Below are 13593 nucleotides of genomic sequence, written 5' to 3' on the forward strand. Positions count from 1 at the left end.
TTAATTTTCAGGAAGTCATAATATTCTTCTCTGAACATTTTACTTTTATAATATTATGAGTATGTGTAATAGTACTGATTATGGAAAAGCAAGATTTCTAACAATTTAAACAACATTCTTGATTGACCATAACAATTATGCAGTAATTAAACAGTCATTTCCATATATTTTTGAGGTCACAGATGATTATCTACAGAATCACAGAATCACAGAATGAGTCAAGTTGGAAGGGACCACAGTGGGGAATGTGGCCCAACCTCCCTGCTTAACCAGGGTCACCCTAGGGCACATGGCACAGGATTGTGTCCAGATGGTTCTTGCATATTTTTGGTGGGGGACACTCCACTGCCTCTCTGGGCAATCTGTTCCAGTGCTCATTCACCTGCACAGTGAAGTTCTTCCTCATGTTCAGGTGGAACTTCCTGTGCATCAATTTCTGCCCACTGCCACTTGTCCTATTGCTGGGCACCACCAAGAAGTGACTGGAAACATCCTTTGACACCCTCCCTTCAGACACTGACAGACATTGATGAGGTCCCCTCTCAGTCATCTCTTCTGGAGGCTGAACGGCCCAGCCCCCTCAGCCTCCCTGTGTAAGAGGGATGCTCCAGTCCCTTAATCATTTTTGTTGCCTTCCTCTGGACACTCTCCAGGAGCTCCATGTCTGTCTCATCCTGAGAAGCCCAGAACTTTCTACAGTATAGACAGTGAATGCTTTGCCTCAGTAAACACTGGACATCTTTTGAGAGTGTCTGAGAATCCTGTTTTTGGATTTGAAGAAAGACAAGTAAAAAAAAAAAAAATTAAGCAAGATGAATTTTGGAAGTCTAGATCTAAGGCCCTTAGCTCTTTTGTAGCTTTCTAGACTTCTGTTACATCATGGCTAGAGAGAAACTATAATAATTCACTAAGAAAGTGTTGTCCGACTTGGAAATTTAGTAACTTGGGACTGAACCTTGCAGTCACCATGCCTCTAGCTAGAAATACAGATACTTTCAGAATTTTAACTGGAAGAATAATTTTCAGGAGTACTTGCCCTCAAGGGAAGAAAATGCTGAACTACTTCCCCACAAGGGAGCAAAAATCACAATTTGTCCTGGAAGGGAGGCCAAATCTCTTGATTATTTACAGCTGGCAGCTCTGAGAGAGTCCATATGGTAGATATGTGACTGTATCTAGGGACAGGGAGAGGGTGCTGGTTACAAAACTTTTAGGAGCTCAGGTAGGCTCTGTAGTGAGAGTCAAAGCCTTCAATACTTTAAAAACTTGAAGACTCCAACAGGATATCCAGCAAGCCAATAGATAAGGTCCTGTTGAAAACTTGCTCTCTGTTCTTAGAAATTAGTGCCTGTATCTGAATAATTCAGTGGTTTTCTGGGAAATTAATGCAGCCTTAAAGGTTGTGCAGCTACAGATCACATCCTGCTGTTCAGCTGCAGCGGCGCAGAAGTTAGTTGTGCTCATCTGGTTGTCCAGATCCACTTTTCTGTCACTGACTGGCAGATTGTGATCTTCTGTCTGTCCAGCATGGCCCACAAGCGTTGTTCATACATACAGAGCCTGGAACCATGTTCTTCAGATGGATCAAATCTGCCACATGATGCAGGCCAGTGTATGTAGTTGGCCTGTCTCCAACATAGTTTATCATTCTGTTAATTCCTCTATTATCTGCGTATTTCAGTAGCATATAATCTTCCAGAGTACTGGCGAAGATACTGAATATTGTAGGGGTAAATGTATGCCTGTGGGATTATATTAGAAAGGATTTTGTTAAGTGTATATTTTTTTCATTTTTGCAATTAGCTTTGTATAAAAATAACTTTTATACAAAATAATTTTTCTTGAAAAATAGTTTAATACTTTTTTTTTTTCTGGAGAAATATTTGCTAACTTTGCTAAATATGCTGATTTCATGAAGCACTTATTTTCCTGTCTGAATGCTCAGTAAGAGAAAGCAAAATGTTTCAAAGGTGTCTAAAGATATGATATCCTGACATAGTTACCTTTACTGACAACTTCTAGAGTATCCTCAAAGAGCAGTATCAAGTATTTTTGATTACAGATTTTCTATGAGGAAGTGTTGACTGCTGCTAATTATGTCATCTTCTTGTATTCCTTATTGCTTTTGTATGACATTACTAAGGGTCATAAGGGTCAGCATCAGAAATATTAATCTAGTGAGCCACACCATCCCCATTACAATTAGTAAAGGTTAATCTTAAAAGTTACAAGTAAATTTTTTTCAGAATTTTTTTTTTTCAGTTCTCCCTCATTCTTAAGTAACAGCAATGTATTGAAGACCAATTAGCCTATGTTTATTTTGGGGGGGGTAAATGTTATCTGAGACTTTGATTTTAAAATTACAAATAGTGGCAAATATCCCATTAAAAAAAAATTTGTTGATTACTGTTACTACATTTTCAAACAATAATAATCATCAAAGCTCTTTTATTAAAGAATTTTTCTCTTATTACTATGTACCTTTTCTATTTTTAATATTTAATGAAATACTTTCACCTGCTCCTAATTGTAGTAGTATTATAAGATTTTCTTCTTCTCAGTTTGTCTCATTATTATTTCCAGCTTTCAAATACTGACAATTTAAAAACACCCTGTGTTTATGTGTGTGTGCAGTAGTTACTGGTATAAGATTCTGTATAGTGGGATGTAACAAGTCTTAATTGCCTGCATGCAGGTGACCATACAGACTTTTTTTTAGTTTTACTCAAAAAATTTGTATTTAGTACAGCATCTTGTTATTTATTTGTGAGAGCACTATAACTATTCATGTCTTGTTTCTCTAAATCTTCAGTGACAAGAATGCATATAATGGTGGTACAGAGTTCCTAGATTTACCCTTCCCTGCCCATTGTCCTAAGTAAGGTATATCCAATAATTCAGTTCTTTTAAATTCTGATTCACAGATTTAATTTCTACCTAGACCTCTTTTATCTTTTTCTTCTGGGAATTGACAATCGTAGAATCACAGAATGGACTGGGTTGAAGGGGACCTTAAAGATGATCTAGTTCCAACCCCCATGATTTTGCAGGGAATGTTCCACTAGACCCCGTTGCTCAGAGCACCATCCAACCTGACCTTAAACACTGATGGGAATGGGCATATACAACTTCTCTGGGCAGCCTCTTCCTCCCAGTGTCTCACCACCTTCATGGAATATCTTCCTGATACCAAATCTAAAGCTATGCTGAGGTTGAAACCATTCTCCCTTAGTTTGTCACTATATACCCTTTGTAAAACATTCCTCTTCATTTTTCTTGTTGGCCCTGTTCAGGTACTGGAAGGCCACAATTAGGTCATCCTGAAGCCTTCTCCTCTCCAGGCTTAGCAAACCCAATTCTTTCAGCTTTTTCTTGTAGGAAAGGTACTCCACATTAATCAGCTTAGATGTTTCTGTTTCTAGAGGTTCTCTTTGAAGAAAGGTTAAAAATTTCTTCTCTTCCTACTCCTGATGCCTTTCTCTTTGCTTTAATATGTAATACTAGATGTCAGGCTAAGACTAACTCTAGCCAGCCTGTCCTCCATGTCCACAAGTTTTTTTCTGGAACAGAGGCTAAGTAACAGCTGAGCTGCAGAGCTGTAATTTAGAGGTCATAAATGAAGTAGAACTATAAAGGTGAACTCCTTGTGAGACGAAGATCCGCATTACCTTTTTCTGCATGTGAAAGTGATAAGGAAGTCCACGTTTGTGTGAGATTGATGGTCTTGGTAGCAGAATTCTGTTCCTGGCCATGGGAGTGCCAAGGGTGCCACTGAGGACTGCAATGGTAAGCTGCTAGATGACTGTACTTTTGCAGAATCAGTGCAAATCTTGCTAGAATTTCAGGAAGTTGATTACTGCCATCATCCAACATGTAATTAATGGAGGAATTGAAGGCTGAAGATTTGACATGACTGACAAAGATCAGTGAGCAAGCATATAAATATCAAGGTAAAGCAAAATTCCATTGACTAAATGTAAGGCACCTATCATCATTTGATGTGTCCTAGAACATCCAAGACTAACATTGGCATATATGAGAGGGCATCTAGGTCACGGACAATGGCAAAGTCAATTTGTGCTTTTCTGGAGAAGCAGTAAACTAGGTAGGATACACAACAAAATTTAAAATTGCATTGTGTGCCAGCAGCTTTTATAATGTTTTTATTTCTTTGACCTGCTTTTGGATATAGACTGTGTGGATCTTACAGGGGCTTTTCCAGCTTAGTGATTTCTTCTGTGATTGTCAGTATAGTTAAAAGTGTACTATACTACCCTCAGTGTTTTTGAAGTGTTTACTTTGGTTTAGAAAGACAGATAAATCTGTTTTGTAGTTTGTCCCTTATAAATTTACAGACTATCATAAAAACTGGGGCAGCATTTCCAGGTTAAGATCATAATAGTTCTTTCAGCAGGTATTTCAGTATTGACAAATGAGGCTAGATAATGTTTTCCAAACATTTTAAAAACATACTAGTCTAGAGATCAAGTAACTTCACTTCTGGTCTCCTGTCAAGTCCTTATACATTTGAGAGTTATAGAATAATACAGCGCACTGTTTTCTTATTAGCAAAAGGAAAAGAGTAGCATCATCTAGTAAGTAATTTTTATATTCCAGAGATGATGTTATGTGCTTTGATATGGCAGCTTTAAAAACTTCAAATGCCTCTCAAGTTGTTGGAGCTAAGAAACTGGGTAGGATGTAAACTCAAGGTGTAGGATAGATACTGTGGGTGGGTTAAGGTTTAAGATTCAGTTTAGGTGCCTGTAGGATATATTTACAGGCATGCCAATGTTTCATGCAATAGTTGATGGAGAGCTAGACAGTAGAGACAGAGGTGCCTAGAGGCTGATTTTATCCAGCCTGAAGTAGCATCATGCAGCTGATCAGAGGAGTTGGTCCTCAAGCTCCAGTGGCTGTGTTAACCTAGGGGTAAATTCAGTTGTCTAAGCAGAGGCAGTTAGTGCCAGAGGATACTGACACTTCTGCACAGGGTTGTAGATACAACAAAGGATTGGTCTGTGCTGTTCCATACTTTTCTGGACTATCAGTTGAGGGTTTGATGGAATACCTTGTGGAATCTCAGATAGCATGATTGATTGATGAAGATGGAAGCTTATACTCCAAATCTATCTGCACTCAGCTAAATACTAAATTAATATGAAAATTAAAATCTTAATTTTAAAATTAAACCCACTCAAAGTTATGAAGAAAACTGACCTGAAGCCCCCTAAAAGTGGCTGGTGCTCCATTAGCTTTCATAATATCAGTCTATTTTAAATTATCCCTTTAGTGTGGAATTTAGCACTCTACCAGGAATCAGATGATGACTGCTGAGAACAGAACTACATCAGTAGCACAGAATTTTGTGGGACTGACACTTTCTTTTTACCAAATCCCTGTCACCTACAAATTTTGTTGAGGTGATTCTCTTCTCCTGCTGTTGCATGTTGAGGGAGCTCTTTGAAAATGCTCCTTGATTTCTTCTTTTCTAGTTGCTTCCCCGATTGTATGTGTTAAGGTACTGACCAAAGAAAGTTAGGTGATTAAAGGGTTAGCTGCAAGTCACTTGTAGCCTTCTCCATGTTTTTGCATGAAATATATGACATTCTTACCAGGTATCAATCCAAGGATATTGCTATAAAGGAGGTGATTGATTTTTTTTCCCCTGGGGGAACTAGAGCTCCATGGTCTATTTCTGTGCTTCCTGACCTTTACAGTATCATCACTATGTATGAACCACTGTAGATCCATCTTGCCATCTTGTTCTTCTACAGCCAAAGGAGCTGGTGATACAGATACTGCATATATTTTCCCTGACTCAGTCTCTCAACATAGTTCAGTGTGATTTGCTTCTGTTGAACAAAATCCTGAACTCTAGCTAGCCTATTTAGTTTACCTTTTAAAATCTGGTGACAATTGTGTATGTAAAATCAGAAAAAATTATGTGGCTCTACGTTAATTACTGTAGGTCAGTTATGGTGATACTTTCAAAGATCTAATCTGCAGCCTTGCCCCTGTCTGGTAAACATGTAAGATTTCTATGTATTTATTACTGCACAGAAAGCTATACTGGATTGGCAAGCTATTTATGTTTGCAAAATGAAGATAAAGATCTAGTCATGTAGCAAGTGACCCATTCCTGAAACTTGAGAAACACAACCAAACAATGAAACATGCTGGCAAAGATTGTAATGCCATATTAAATAACATGAAATATTTGAAGGTCTAATTGTGAATCTTCATCTCCTTTTCAGTCATTATTCCTTCCTCTCTTTCCCACTGTAAAGGGTTTGGTTAGAAAACAACCTGTGATGTGTGACCCTTTGACTTTAGTTTTAAATTATATAGAAATCTATTGAATCCTTGTTTTGGAATATATGGGAGTAATGAAGGGTTTATGTCAGAAATATCCCCTTGAAAAGAGGAAACAGCACTTAGTTGCACACAATTTGCTATGATAGCAGGGCACAGAAACTGACTGTTTAAAGCAGAAATTACTGCATTTTCTGTTTTTACATGAACACAAAGATCCTAAAAATCCCCTGTAAGGAGAACTTTCCCTTACAGGATAAAATGGAATTAAAATAGTGTCAATAAATTGTGTGAGAGACTGTATCAGTCTGTGCATTGATAGTCTGTGCATGCAGGATAAGAACATTGACTGCCTGCTAATCTATTCCCAGATGGAGGTGGATGCAGACGAGAAGCGCCATCGCACACGCTCCAAAGGTGTTCGAGGTATGTCTCTTGCTTCAGTAAATCACTCAAGGCCCCTGCTCAGGGTGACCTTCATCCTCCAGAATCTCTTTGCACAATTCATTCTGACCCTTGCTTTTACACAACCTTTCTGGTAATTTTCTGTAGAAGAGGGGTACTTGTAATAGATGATAAATTTTTATATGTTTTCCATCTCTCTGCAGTTCCCGTGGAACCAGCCATACAAGAGCTGTTCAGGTTAGTGCTCTGAGTGTAAAATGTATCCCCATTAGCAATTTAGAAAATTCATGCCTTTTAATGGGTATAATGCACTTTCAAGTTCATTGGTGGTTTGCTCATGCCCTGCTGCACTGATGAAATTAATTCCTTTGAGACTTGCTAATAAAAAGCATCCCCTCTTTTTTTTTTCCCTTCAGTTATTTGATTTCTCTTTCTGTCTTGGTTGCCCTCCATCTCTGTAATACTTACTGCCTGCTTTTAGTATAATCTTTCTGCAGCACACCAACACCTATATAATTAATTCTCTCTTTTGCAGCTGTCCCACGCCTGGCTGCGATGGCAGTGGTCATGTTAGTGGCAAATATGCAAGACACAGAAGGTAATAGCTGTATATTTTTCATAATTTAGTGAAGAGATTTGGTAAACAAGTTATCTGGCATGACCTTGATAAACCAAACAATGATAAAAATTAGCAGTTACATATTCTAGAAGCCACTTAGAATCAGGGTTATTTTTTCTTTCTGAATGCTGTAAAATTTAACTCACATTTTTGCTGAGGAGACTTGCTCTCATTGTTAGTCTTCTCTCAATTTTTGCATACAGTTCTCTTATATGTTGCAAATTAAGATTTGGCCCCACTTACCTGTTGGTGCTCGTGTTCCTCGTGTTCATGTTATTTAATGTGTTTCATAGCTGAATGAAAAAGAGTTTCTGAGTATTTTAAGTTCAATGATCATGTTGGGCTCAAAGGTCAAAGCTTAAGGCAAATCAAAAATAATCAGACTTCAGGGTTCAAATATGATACTGTATATAAACACCTTTACTTCAGTTTCTAGACTATGAAATATGGAGTCATCTCCTTTAAAAAATACTTCCAGCTGTTTATGGTTAATAGTATACAAGGTAGCATATGTTACATACAGTGCATGTGCTTCAAATTAATTTATACGTCAATCTTTACATTTCGGTGTCTGCAAGGTCAATGTTCAATAGTGTTGTACATCTGTCTAAACACCATTCCGATCCTGAATAATTTGTCCATAAATTTTTTGTGCAATATTTTTAAAATTTGACAGCTCTAGGATTCATGTATTTTTCTCTCATTGCTGTGCATTTCATTTGAAATATTTTATACAGCAGCCTGTTGTAGGAGATAAAATGGCTGATGTTTAGGCCATCTCTTTTCTGAATTGAGGAAGTGTTCAAACCAGTGTTAAATTATCCTGAAACTCTAAATAGAGGGGTTTTTTTTCCATTCTTGTCTTTTCAGCTTATAAAGCACTTGTGTTTATAAGAATACATATTTCACACCAAATCTGATTACTGCATGAAATGGGCATATGGGGTCTAGGAATTAAATTGAAATGACATATTTGGGATTCAGAAATTTATTTGAAATAGGAAAAGATACTGAACAGGGCCACTCAGCCCCCCCATGTTCTTTTTTTTTTTTTCTTATCAGTGAATGAAGCTTAGGGACAAGCCCAGAAAACACTTTCAAAATTAGACCAAGAACAGTGATATTAGAATTACTTTGAATTACATTTAAACTGTATAAACCATAAAATAATTATTAACATTTATTTTCTTAGTCTTTTCTTCACTCATAAGAGCATTAAAATTTTTGTTGCTATTTGAAGACTTTGGTTAGATTGGAACACTGACTTAGGAAAAGTATCCAAAATAGTTATATTTAAATTCATTTGTGACTTCTCATTTCCAAACCATGGTTTCTTTTGTCTGTTTTCTTTAAGGAAATACAAACCTCACAAGTAATTAAAGAATGCACTAAATCCTTCATTTCCCTCAGAAATTTCATGACCTGTCAACAGTTAAGTGATATGATATAATGGCCTTTCTAGCTACAAGACTTTAGGTACATACATTTCTTTATACTTCATGGAATTTCTATGCAGATATCAAAAACATACAGAAAGAAACTCTTTAGATTGAAAAATTCTGACTTCTGAACTGATCTAACTTTGTGTTAGAGTTAGTGTCTGTGTTTGTGTAAGATCACCCTTTTGGGGAAAGAGATAAATATGAGGTTTGGAAAGATTACATGCAGTTTTGAGATGTTAATTCCATATTTTGCTTTCTTGACATGATTCTGGTATGTCAGTACACGAACAGACTGAATCTCAGAGCTGTTAATTAAATGAAATTTTGGGCAGATGCGATAAGAATAAAAATTGGAAATACATCAAAAATTCCTTTTTTTTTTTTTTTTACAAAAGAATTTGTTGGGCTTTTATGTTTTCTTGTCACCATGATTGCCAATCCACTAATCAAAATATATTTAACCAATATATGTCCTATTTAATCTAAAAACACTGAGTTCTTTGTTGAGGTTTACAATGTACATTTTTCTAAAATTTCTGTTTTCTAGAGGAGAAGCACATTTATTCACAACCCACACCTACTAAATTTACCTTTTTGAAAGAATTCGAAGGAATTTTCCTCTTTTTCTATTTTTCTGTATAGGTGGGAAAGACCCTCAAACATTTCTTCCAAGGAAATCAGACTGTCTTAAAAATTTGATGTGTTCTGGGAATTGCATATCTCAGCTGATCCCTAACTAAATTCTGTTTAGACCTACAGAGCATTTTAATGATTTTAAGACCTTTTCATTCACAATATCATACCAGCTCATTATTAGGAATGAAATGCATTTGCTTCCACTAGATGTAGTCAGAGCTCTCCAAAATTCTTTTTATTCTAAATTGTCTTGAAATCTCTGGAATTCCAGCTGATTTTCTGGGAGGAATTTTTTTTTTTTTTTGGGGGGGGGTGGGAGTTGTTTGTTTGGGGTTTTTTTAAGTGATTATTGTAATTTTATCTTTGTGACAGTGAAAACTCATACTCAGGTAGTACCTTATTCTTGAACTGAAATAAACAGATCCTTTCACATTTTCAGATAGATTCAGGGGATGAAATGTTGTTGAGCTGATAAAATATTAGATATAAGTTAAAGGAGAGTTTTATGTTTTTTGCCTTGGTTGTATTAATTATGAAAGAGCTTCAAGGTACTAAGAGAATAAGCAGACTTTCCATGCTAGTGATGTTTCCTTTGAGGTGTATGAAAACAGAAGACTGGAACTAGGTAGGGTAACAGTGGTAAGAGCTTGTTGTATCATTTCCATCTCCTTGATGTTTTTCTTTGTGTCAAGTCTTAGTTGGAAGGGAAATAAAACCTTGTATGACTTGGTTGGTAGCTTCCTCCTGGGTCTTAAATTCAGTGCCTGATGTCAGCTTGTTGGCTGGACATGCTAATAGATTAGATGGACAAGTTTCTCTAAAGGACAATTTAGGGCAGAATGCTGGGATCTCTAAAATTAATGTGGTGAAAGCACCTCTGTCCAGTGACTGCATGGAAAGGTCAGAAGGATTAATAACCCATGCAGGCACTAACAAGAAGTGCGCAAAGTTGGGTGGTGTGCCTGCCTTAACTAGAGCAGACTCTCTTTTTGGTGTGTGTTTTAGTAATACCTGCAAACCTGAAGCTAACATGGACCCTCTAGTGCTGTCCATGACACACAGCATGAGCCAATGCCTCAAGGTTAGAGTTTGCACAGATAGAACTTCAGTACCTGTTGTCTATGTTTCAATGCACCTGAGGCCAACTGAACTGAAAAACTGAAAGAAAACAAAAGTTGTGAAAGATCTGAATGCAAGATAGAAATAATAATAATAATAATAATAATAAAAACTATAAACATGTTCAGATAGTGGGGGAGACAAGAGAAGGATTCAAATCTTAGGAGTGAAAACCAGAGCACCTCCCTGGGCCATGCCTCTGATGCAGGTTGTTTTAGTCCCTTGGTAGCTGTTCAGGCCCACTGTGCGTAGCAGCATAAGAATGAACACTGCTTTTATACCTTCAGTACTGTGAATTAGCTTTGAGCAATAAGCTTGGTCCAGATCCTTGCATATTTTCAGCTGTGAATAATCCATATATATGTATAGCAGTGACTAACCAGACCAGGAAGGTGTTCCCACAACTGTGTTTTCAGGATGCCTTTTGACTAAGCATCTGAAGAAAAGCGTAGATTCAAGTGTTCTTTCACTGCAATTAGAAGAAGCTTTGCCAGTTTCATTAATGAACTTCAGAGCAACAGGAATCACATTCTATGTATACAAATACAAATGTAAGAGGTGGTCCAGTTTCTGGTCTGTTCTGCAGGTGCAAATCCCATTGTTACTCTGGAGTAACAGTGCAAACTGGCCTGTGTTATTGACTGAGTAGATGTGAACAGTGGTTTCAGAAATATTGCACTTTACTTTGTTGCTCTCCATTTAGAATCTTTATAAAACAATGTCATATATACCAAATAGGTGCCAATGATTTGCCATGTAAGTAGGTATGTAGACACATCATAAAAATCCTAACAAGATTCCATTAAAAATTACTGATTTTAAAAGCTCATTTAAAAGCTTCTTAACAAAACACTTTCTTTTTTTTTTTTTTTCCTCAAGTAACAAAAGCAATTAGATTCTGTTCTGGATTAATCACTTGCCAACTGCCACATTTCTAACATAATAATCTAAAAAATAATATTCTACATATAACATATAGTCTAACATAATATTCTAACAAATAAGAGACCTAAAAAGAAAATCTTAAGGAGGTAGCATTTCACTGTGTATATTCATTTGGATTCTTTTAGAGCATACAACAGTGTATATTTGAAAACAGATACAGCCATGGTATAGAAGTTAAAGCAAACCAATCGTGGTCTGAAAAAAATTGCATAAAATTTCAGTGAAGAATGTTAAGACCAAATGATAAATCCTTAATATTTAAAATGGAAATACTGATCTAGCTTTTACTATAGCATTAATTTCTATTTGACTGCTGAAAATAAGAATTCAGCATACAATATAATTCCCTGGCAGATGAAATAAACATTACATCTGCCAGGGAATTTTTCATGTCTTTTCTTCAGGTCATATTTTATTTGTAAAGGATTTCATTAATTACTAATACAATGTCTTGCAAAAAAAAAAAAAAAAGGCTAGTCTCAAAACCAAAGAGAGATCATAAAATGATGTGCATTACTGTAATGTATGAATTGTCCCTAACTTTATGGAATACATTGCATTTTAATTTTCCACCAAATTTCATGATACTGCTAGTTCTTTATTGCTTTACTAGCCTGTCTCTGGTTTAGTACATTATACAGATAGAATTATTTTGACTATCTTTTAATTTTTAGGCATGAGATTTGTCACTTCACATAAAAATTTGAATTTATAAATACCTTAGAGTTTAGCATTGCTGTTTTAATTAGGAAAAAACCAAACAAGTACTGCTGTATTGCCTTGACATTATATATTGTATTTTAGTCTACATTTTCTAACAGAGTGAGTGAAATAATTCAGGCTCCGAAACTTTGAAATTAAAACACTCAAATATCTCTCTGTTATTAGAAAATTACTGAATTTCTGTGCCTTGTTGTGCCATATTTCTTATTCAAATTTTTTCATTTCGTATACCTTTTCACCCACCAGTTTGATTGCCATGGCTGCAGCCGTGGGTGAATAATTGCCTGTCTTCACAGGAGCATGTTCTGGAGCTAAAGTCGAGTGCTTGCTTCCTGATGTATGCCTCATTTGGATTCTGCCGACAGCCTAGGGGCTGTATTATTCATGCCTTGACAGATAGCACTCACTAAAAGCATTGGAACAGGGCCAGGTACTGGCAGGGAGATAGTGGAGCATTGCAACTTGCAACCGAGAGGAGCATCTATAATACAAAAAAGAGAAATCCTCATACCTTCCTTTTACTGGTCTCACTTTGATGGAGAATTCATTTGTATCAAAATAAAATACCCTAAAAATAAATACTCTAAACTATGCTTCAAAGTTTAACACAATTTTCCACGTTTAATTGCAAAGCTGATTTTAATTAGTAAGGCCCTGCATGTGAAAAATGAAGATTCACTTGGGTGAGTGTAACACATTGCAGTGTCTGCTGAATGCTCTAATTAATGTATGGCTGCTGTACAACAGGGTGCACTGTGGGATATTTATGAAAAATTCTGTGCACGCAGCCAGTCTATCTGTATTTTAGTTCTTGAATCACAAGAATAAATAACTTTTTCCCCCTCTGTTCTTTATGAGACATCATTGTGCATGCCATCACCCTATCCATAAACTTTATGGCATGTCTGTCCTTTTTACTATTTGTCAAAGATATTATGAATCAGAAGTTAGAAATACATATTTTAAGATTAATTTGATAGCAGAGCATGGTTACACCTGTGCAGAACCAGAGATCCACTGATGCTTTTGTGCTAAAGCCTGACCACAGAACAGTGAGGTCCTTTCTTGTTGCTTGCTTTCATGATACTGTGAAAAATCTCACAGGATGCTGGAGGTATAGAGAAATGTGTATTCCTTTATCTCTCAGCTGATAGACAATCTTTATTATGGTGTTTTTAATGATGAAATGATTCACTGGATATTTACCTGAGGAAATACTGTGACACTGTCTATGAAATTTACTTCTATTTTCTTTAACAGCATATTTGCTAAAGACGTTGGGAAGTTGTGGCAAATACCAAGAATAATATTATAAATACATTTTATATGAAGTAATTCACCGTTCAGGGTTTGTAAAAAATGTTAATAATGAAGCTTCATTGCTTTGTT

General features: G+C 36.3%; 1 protein-coding gene across 25 annotated transcripts in view; it reads left to right on the forward strand.

Moving 5' to 3' along the window:
- MYT1L (myelin transcription factor 1 like) overlaps positions 1–13593 on the forward strand; it is a 311497-nt gene that overhangs the window by 174271 nt on the left and 123633 nt on the right. For all 25 annotated transcript variants that reach the window (XM_072926030.1, XM_072926034.1, XM_030270108.4 and 22 more), the window contains 3 exons: positions 6687–6741; positions 6924–6957; positions 7256–7318. In XM_072926030.1, coding sequence (XP_072782131.1) covers positions 6687–6741; positions 6924–6957; positions 7256–7318 — 152 coding nt within the window. The remainder of the gene's footprint in view (positions 1–6686; positions 6742–6923; positions 6958–7255; positions 7319–13593) is intronic.

This window comes from Taeniopygia guttata, chromosome 3 (genome assembly GCF_048771995.1).
Source record: "Taeniopygia guttata chromosome 3, bTaeGut7.mat, whole genome shotgun sequence".
Taxonomy (NCBI): domain Eukaryota; kingdom Metazoa; phylum Chordata; class Aves; order Passeriformes; family Estrildidae; genus Taeniopygia; species Taeniopygia guttata.